General features: G+C 44.8%; 1 protein-coding gene across 1 annotated transcript; it reads left to right on the top strand.

Moving 5' to 3' along the window:
- The first annotated feature begins 5,741 nt into the window (after positions 1 to 5,741).
- On the top strand, positions 5,742 to 6,185 carry LOC109750594 (putative inactive methylesterase 20). The gene has a single exon (XM_020309553.1). It carries the CDS (start codon positions 5,742 to 5,744, stop codon positions 6,183 to 6,185), a length of 444 nt encoding a protein of 147 aa, XP_020165142.1.
- Positions 6,186 to 8,604: the final 2,419 nt, after the last annotated feature.

The raw sequence follows: 8,604 nt of genomic DNA on the forward strand, positions 1-8,604 counted from the left end.
TGGGATACTTTCAAGCTGCATGTCACTTCCACTAGCGGTTTTCTGAGAAACCCTCCCACCTTCGTAAGGGTTGCAACTACATGACATAGGTGTGATCTGTGATCCATGTGGAACCCGCCCTTCCCTCGGGGCCTTGCTGGTGCACAAAGGGTGCGGTATATGATTGATGAGAGAAGATCCGATAACGTCCATAAAGTTGTGTTGTCATGCCATTCTAAGGTATGTGACTTGGAAAGGATATACTATATAATGTGACTTGGAAAGGATATACTATATAACCTACATTTCCCAGAAAGGTATAGATTTAATGATGGTGGCAATGGCCCTTACACCGTCAGTGGCGTTTCTGTTCGCAAATAGGTCCTTGCCTTGTAGAGTGTTTTTTCATCACTATTGACCCACAAGAACGCCGTTTTTTTCTAGATAGCTTACTACATATAGCACATGCCCAGAATAAACAATATATCATAGTGCTATACATTGAGCATCTTTTTGGTGAATAGTAAGTGCTCATGCTGGAACAGCACAACGACTTTTAGGTTTTGATGATGATCTATGTTACCGATCGAATCCCCTACTAAAAACAATTCAAATCATACCTTCTGTTAATTACTCTTTTTGCGATATAAATATAGCTGTGTTTCTAAGTTTCTATAAATATATAAGGGGTATATGGTTCAGTTTTAAGAGAGAGGGGGTGGGGGTGGGGGAGGGGGGGTTACGTCTAGGCTCGATCACGCTGTGTTGTGGTTTTCGGTTACCAGCTGCGGCGACCCCGTTTATTCAATTGTTTTTTCTGAACTATACTATGACGATCGTGATTAGCATGTACAGAGACTTTAAAAAACCTACCAAAGCATTGACATTCTTTGGCGATTGGCGCGTTGGATCGATCCAATCGCCATCCGGTTATTCTTTAACTATTGTTTATCTCTCTCTCGCTCGGCTAGCAGTTGGCCAGAACAGATCGATTTGGTAGTGCAGCCGTACAGCTCTGTATCCAGGGCATGTTTTATTCGAGGCTAGCTCTGCGTGTGAATATCCAAGGCATTGTTCAGCGTAGAGACGCTTACGTTGCAAAATATTGTAGTCCACTCCGCTTAATATTCAATTTCGGAGGACGCTAGTGGGAAAGCGTTGGAAAGCCTGGCTCAATCTTGTGAGAAGATTGATGGATATTCAGCTGTCTCAACAGCCCGATCAGTTGTGCTGGAAACTAACTAAGAATGGAGAGTTCTCGGTAAAATCCATGTATTTGGATGTTATTAACTCTAGCTTGATTCCCAGAACGAAACATGTTTGAAAAGTTAAAGTACCTTGGAAAATCAAAGTGTTCATGTGGTTTGTGCATAAACAAGTTATTTAACTAAGATAATTTGGCAAAACGCAATTGGACATGATCTACAAGATGTAGCTTCTGTGACCAACATGAATCAATCAAACACCTCTTTCTTGATTGTCCTCTGGCAAAAATTATGTGGCGGTCGGTTCACATAGCTTTTAACATTAGTCCTCCGAATTCTATCAGCGCGCTATTTGGGACGTGGCTTGATGGGATAGATTCCGATACAGCAAGACATATTCGTGTAGGAGTATGTGCTTTATTATGGGCAGTCTGGAACCGCAGAAATGATTTGGTCTTTAACAGAACATCAAATATTCATTTTTTGCATGTTATCTTCAGAGCCACTGCGTTGATCCGTATGTGGTCGCTACTCACTTCGACGGAGGCCAGGGAGCGTTTGGTTACTGGGTCTACCCGATGCGAGATGGTAGCACGGGATATTTTCAACCGGTTTGGATGACAGTCATGTAATAGGATAGGCATTTAGTGTTCCTACCTTTTTATGCCAGCCGGTTGTGGCTTTTATACTTCTGTTTATCTCTTCGTGAGCCTTTTTTTGTTCTTTGTTTGAGACATGGAGACTTATGTTGAACCTTTAGCTTTTTAATAATATTGATTGTATACATCGTTCTGATGCAGAGGTTGGGCCGAACCCCCCTTTTCGAAGAAAAAAGCTCTGCGTGTGAATGAACTATATAGTGAAGAATACTTGAAAAGTATCGAAATGCATTTTCTGTGTGTTGGGTGATGTACTACTTATTGACTGTCACCTATAGGGTTTGATTAGGACTTAGAAATCAGATCAAATATATGTGTGCTCTGCGTGCAACATGCTGGGCAATATATATACTCGTGGCAAAATAAAAAGGGAGAAGCTACTTCATCCGTCTCATAATATAAAAGCATTTTTTACCATGTAGACATGCTTGGCAGAAGGAAGCAGACATCTTATCTTGGGGTGAAATTTTTTGTGGTCACATTCTCAACGCACATGCGTACATACTGATTACCGCGCCGTAGGCACCATCTGCAAACCGCACATGCAGTGGTACCTGGGGTGAACAGGTAGGGGGTGTTTGGTTCAGAAGTCCTAGGACTTTTTCTAGTCCCAGGGACTAATCAAAAAAGAGTCTCTAGTAAAGTCTTTTTCTAGTCCCTGTAGAAAAAGTCTCTCCCGTTTGGTTCCTAGGGACTTTTTAGAAACTTTTTCTAGTCTTTGGGACTAAAAAGTCCCTGAACCAAACACCCCCGTAGTACATACAGTAGATATTTGTTCTGTTTGTCTCGGCTACTGATTACTCCGTCCCAAAGACCCAACCAACCTTATCTGACCGGCCCACCTCTCCCCTCTAAACGAACATATAAAATTCTTGTCACCAATTGACCCCTCTTCTCTCTACAAAGAAAAGACAATCGTTAAGCAGAGACTCGTCGGTCAAGAAACTTACTCCCTTCGTTCGGAAATACTTGTCCTAAAATTTTGGACGAAGGGAGTACTTGCCGGGCAGTTGCATAGCACGTAACTACCTACGCATATGTTGGTACAATAAAAAACAGTTGGTCCACCAAGGCAAGAAACTGCAGATAACATTAATCCATGCTACACGTACGATGAAAATAGTACAATCCTTGTAAGACACATGACATGAGCTGTTGGTTTCCTTCTTGTGTTTCACTCTGAATGGTCCATGTTAGTTAGTGTAGTACAAGTATCATATGGAAAACTATCGTACGCGCATCGTTTTCGCTTCTTCTTTTGGCGAAAGTACTAACAGTTTGTTTAACTTTAACCCACCCACCAGTACTGCCACCCACCCACGCAAACATTGGGTTCTCGACCACGCATTAGTTCCGCCAGATATGTAATGTAAGTATCTAGCCACGAAAAGCCATGCAACAAGTAACGTCACCATCCCATATGTATTCTTGCGTAGTTTTGTTTGTATATATACTCTCTATCTACGGAGGCGGAAAAAGTCCATTTCAAACCCTGAATTTGTAGAGGTTTGGCGAAATGAACCTGCAAATCAAAATTCTAGTCGATTGCACCTTGAACTATGCAATCCCGGTCTAAATCGAACCCTGGCAAAATTCAACCGGGATCCATCTAACTAGTGGGCCAAGGAGCGGCAGTATTCACCACAGAGCGCCCCCGTCCTCCGCGCTGGGCCGGCCCATTTGACTTTTTTTCGGTTACACTTATATTTCGGTGTTTGTGACATTTCAAAAATATTCAAGCGTTACAAAAAAAGTACGTGGCATTTCAATATATATTTTAATATTATTTTAATATATATATATATGTGATTTAAAAATGTACGTTGCATTTGAAAAATGACCACGCATTTTAAAATAATGTTCGTGACATTTTGAAAAATATATACAATGTACAAAAATGTTACGTAGTTTTAAACAATGTTTCATACCATCCCAAAAATGGTTAACACGTTTTTGCAAAAAGTTTCGTGGTGCTGGTGTAGAACGACTTTAGGAAGCTTCGTGGCAGGTGCGGTACTGGTAGGCGACGACCGGAGATGATGGAGCCATGGGCACGTAGTGCTACGCACGCGCGTATGATAAGCACTAGCTTAGCTTAAAATGATGAAATCATTAATTAAGGAGTACTCGTTGCAAAGAACACTCTATCTTCTCAGGTCACGACAAGTGGCGCACGTGCAGCACGCCACTTGTCGCAACCTGGGAGTTTTCCCTTTTTTCGTAGATTCGTTTATTCAAAACGTTTTATCTCTTAAACCGTGCGTCCAAATCTCAAACCGTTTTCACCATTGGATTTCTCGTGTCGAGATCTTCAAAACTAGATCCCATGTTGATAGGTTTTGACAAACTTTTTTTTACGAAAAAAACCGGACGAAAAAACCAAACCGGGAGCCACGCCCTTGCCTCTCGCGAAATCACAACCGTGCCTCTCGTGGAAGCAAAACCGTGACTCTCGTGGAAAGAAAAAAAAACAGAAAACGCGTTTTTTCCCTTTCCGAAAGAGGCACGCCCGTGACTCTCGCGAAACCACAACCGTGCCTCTGGCAAAAGCAAAATCGTGACTCTCGTGAAAAAAAAAAACAGAAAACGCGTATTTTTTTCCCTTTCCGAGAGGCACGGCCGTGACCCTCGCAAAAGCACAACCGTGCCTCTCGCGGAAGCAAAACCGTGACTCTCACGAAAGAAAAAAAAACAGAAAACGTGTTTTGTTTTTCCCTTTCCGAGAGGCACGGCCGTGACTCTCACGAAAGCACAACCATGCCTATCGCGGAAGTAAAACCGTGACTCTCGCGAAAGAAAAAAAAAACAGAAAACGCGTTTTTTTTCGTTTCCGAAAGGCACGGCCGTGACTTTCGCTAAAGCACAACCGGGCCTCTCGCGTAAAAAAAACGTGACTTCTCACGAAAGAAAAAAAAGTAAACGCGTATTTTCGCGCAAAAAAAATTTCAAATTTTTTTTTGTCGAAACGCTAAGGAAGACCGGGGAAAAACCAAAACCGAGAAAAAACCGTTTAAAAAGCCGAAAACGCGTGCGAAAAAATAAAAATAAATCTGAAGGGAGCGTCCAGAACGCGACACGTGGCGAATGGCTGAGAGCGCGTCAAGTGGCGCTGATCGTTGCGAGGCTCCCGAAAAAGCGCTCGTTAACTAGAGTCTCCCTTAAAATGGCGTGCATGGAGCTGGGACGCAGGACGTTTTGGAGCTTGTTGCGCGCATGCAGGCCGGAGCGGGAGCGGGGGCGGTGCGGCCCGGCCCGGGCGGGTGCGCGCGCCGCCGTGCGAGTTCGTTGGAGGAATCGTGTTGTGGGCGCGCTCCGGGTCGGTGAAACCACGTGCGGGCGGGGGCGAAAACTGACTGGGATGAAAACGGATGTCCCCTGAGAAAAGCGAGGGGTGGAAACAAGGTGGACGGTTAAAAAGAGGAGGAATGAACAAGTCGTGCAAGGGATCTGATGAGCGTTGTCCGTCCGCAGGAAACAGCCAACCAATGTTGAGAAGAAACTTTTTTTTTGACACGTTGAGATGAAGCTACATGAAAAAAAAATAAAAGGAAATATGTTGGTCTTGGCATGTCAGGGACTCGTGGCGGTGAGCAGAGAAGAATCGGGCTGACCCGGCTAGTGTGGATTACGGTCTAGGGACGGTGAGTATTTGACAAGAAAAACTACTTCCTCCGTTCCTAAATATAAGTTTTTGTACAGATTCTATTATGGACTAGATACGAAGCAAAATAAGTGAAACTACACTCTAAGACGTATCTATATACATTCGTATGTGGTATGTAGTGGCATCTGTATAAAAACTTATATTTAAAAATGGAGAGAGTACCTTTTTTAATATTTTGACCCAAAAACTATCACTTTATTCGTAATTCGCCTCAAAAACTGCCTAAAACGATTGATGACCGTTGTAGATGATTTAAAGGCGTTCATGACAGGCAGGACCACGCGCCTCATCCTGGCGCACGGCACGGGCCACAGCGGGTGGTGCTGGTACAAGGTGGCCACCCTGCTCCGCGTCGCAGGGCACTGCGTGGATGCGTCGGACCTCGCAGCCTGCGGCGCCAACGCGCGCCGGCTGCGCAACACGCCCACCTTCGAGGACTACACCCGCCCATTGTTGGACGCGCTCCGCGACTTCCCGGACGGCGAGAGGGCGGTGGAAGTGGACCACAACTTCGGCGGGATGAGCATCATGCTCGCATCCGAGGAGTTCCCTGACAAGGTCGCGGCCGCCGTGTTCGTCACCGCCTTCATGCCGGACTGCGCCAGCCCACGCAGCCGGCGCCGCAAAAGTCGGGACGCTCGATTTGCTACTGGCACCCACTGGTCGCCATGTGCATGAGAAAGGTGCGGTGGTGTTGTGGTGCTGCCCGACTGAAGGTGCAGCTCATGAAGCACCTCGTGTTTCTGGCCACGCCGCCATGAGCATGTGAAGGTACGGCACGGGAGGAGCGCCGGGATCGTGACTTCGTGAGTCATCTGCGTGCACACGAGGTGCTTGTTGAAATGCATGAGAGAGAGGAGGAAGAAAAGAGATGATGTCGGCGTGTGGGGCCCACATGTCATAACGGTCAACGTAACATCACACACATGTGGATCTATAATGTGGGCCATATCTATTAGTTTTGTGTTTAAATCCTCTAAAATGGTCATCAAACATTTTCGGTAGTTTTTAGGAACGAATTACAAAAAAAAGATAGATTTTGTCCAAAATTTTCGAAGTGGTAGTTCAGTGGAACGCCAACCCCAATTATGGTGATTTTTTGCCAAATACTCAAGGACAGGCAATGGAGAGAACTACCGAACATGGGGATGCCGGTGAATCCAAGAGAGCGGCTGAGGCCGTTCAACAGGAGCAATTAAGTTTCTCTCCTGGAACTTACTAGGTTTGGGGAGTCGGTGTGCTTGACAAGGTCCATCACCCCAATGGCATATTTCTATCGAATATGCAGTAAGACTACAAAACAGAAACAATAAAACTGAGCTACCTACGAGCAACCAAGACAATTTGAAGCCCTTCACCGTTGGATCGTGCTATTGGAAGTCAATGAAAAAGGGAGAGGGGGAGGAGATTCTATAGTTTGGAAGATGTGTCCATCGTCTTAGTTCAAGGCAAGGGCGATGATTTCGTGGTGTTTTGTGATGAAATGTTGAAGCCGAGTTAAATAAATCACAAGACCATTTTGTTAGTGTGTGTTTGCCCAAACATAGAAAGAAAAATAGAGATGCACTCTTATGCATGGTGGGCCTCGTACACATCTTAGACCGAGGTTTTACTAAGAATGAACAGGCTGCTCCTTTCAGTCTGTGGTTGATGGTTTTTGTGAAGCTATCCAAAGCTTTCGATACGGTGCAATGGTCTTTTCAGATGGAGATGTTGAGGAAAATGGGCTTGGATACACGCTAGTTGGGATGGATGTGGGGACTTCTTTCCACGTCTTCGATCCACATTCTCCTCAATGGCAAGGCCAGTGATGTGCTGCCAAACCGGCATAGCATCTCTGTATCTTGTATCCTCGATGCGAAGGCATGGGGGTAATATAGTCGACTAGCGGGAGGCTGAGGCGGCTGGTACGGGCGCTCATGCTCGTACAAGACACCGTCTTCTTCTCCGACTCCTCTTGTGCGTCTGATTTGCTCCATGCTTGATCATGGCCTCTTATGGTAGGTTCCTATCACGCAAATTAACGTGATTGTACCCCTATATCCTTGGGATTTCATCCTAAAGCCTCAAAACTCCTCGTGTGTGGGATCCTGGAAGAAACAAACAAAAAGGCGTGCCCGAATACAATAAGACCGAAAAAAACTAAAGCTACACGGCAAAACACAAGGTAAAAAGTGATACGAAATTGGACTCGCCTGGGGGTGAAGATCGGAGAAGACTAGAAATGATCTCGGTGAAATTATTCTCTCCCGAATCTCTTCCCTCTTCTTTGGATGGTGGTTGTTCTTCTCCCTGGACTCTCTCCCTCTCCCTCTCTCTTTCTCTCTCTCTCTCCGCGTGTGTGTGTGTGTTTTCTTCTTGCCATCTGTCCCTTCTCGAAAGTTGTTTGTATAGATTCAGGAGGTCGTGGCGGAAGATGGCAGGAGCGTCCACGCTCGTACCAAACACCATCTTCTTCTCTGGTGTACCTGATGAAGGTATGCTCAAAGGGAAAGTTGCTAAAAACTACTTCAATGGCCAGGGTTTTGATTGTTTTCCTTCCAAATGTGTTAAAACCTGCACATCTTGTAGGAAAACAAGATTTCTTCATTCTTGAAAGATTGTCATTAGTAAAACAGGCAAACCGGAAAAACCCTTCGGAAAACCAAACAAATACCCATGTGAAAGCGCAAAATATTGAGCCACACCTGGGGTAGACATGATTGGACATCGACAACTGGGACGTGTTGGTGGATTAGTGTAGTGATAATCCCAAAGTGCAGGAAATCATCGTAGCAATTCCCAATGGTGGAAGCGATAAGTATGGAGTGTCGATCCCACAAGGAGCTAAAGGTAAGATCAATATTCTCTCAAGTCCTATCTGCCACTGATACGACTCTACATACACCGAACGTTTGCTTCCAACTAGAAACGAGAAATAAAACTACGTTGTGGGTATGAAGAGGATAACTTTGCATGATATCGGAGAGCTAAAACATAAAAGTAGGTGCTGTTATCATAAAGTTAGAATATATTACTAAATATTATAAATAACGAGTGTGGAATAATGATGGGTCGGTGTGCGGAATTATCCTAGGCAATCGTTAACAAGACCGGT

This window comes from Aegilops tauschii, chromosome 2 (assembly GCF_002575655.3).
Source record: "Aegilops tauschii subsp. strangulata cultivar AL8/78 chromosome 2, Aet v6.0, whole genome shotgun sequence".
Classification (NCBI taxonomy): domain Eukaryota; kingdom Viridiplantae; phylum Streptophyta; class Magnoliopsida; order Poales; family Poaceae; genus Aegilops; species Aegilops tauschii.

Coding starts and splice junctions, on each gene's coding strand:
- LOC109750594 (XM_020309553.1), top strand. CDS start 5,742: ATGACCGTTGTAGATGATTTAAAGGCGTTCATGACAGGCAGGACCACG.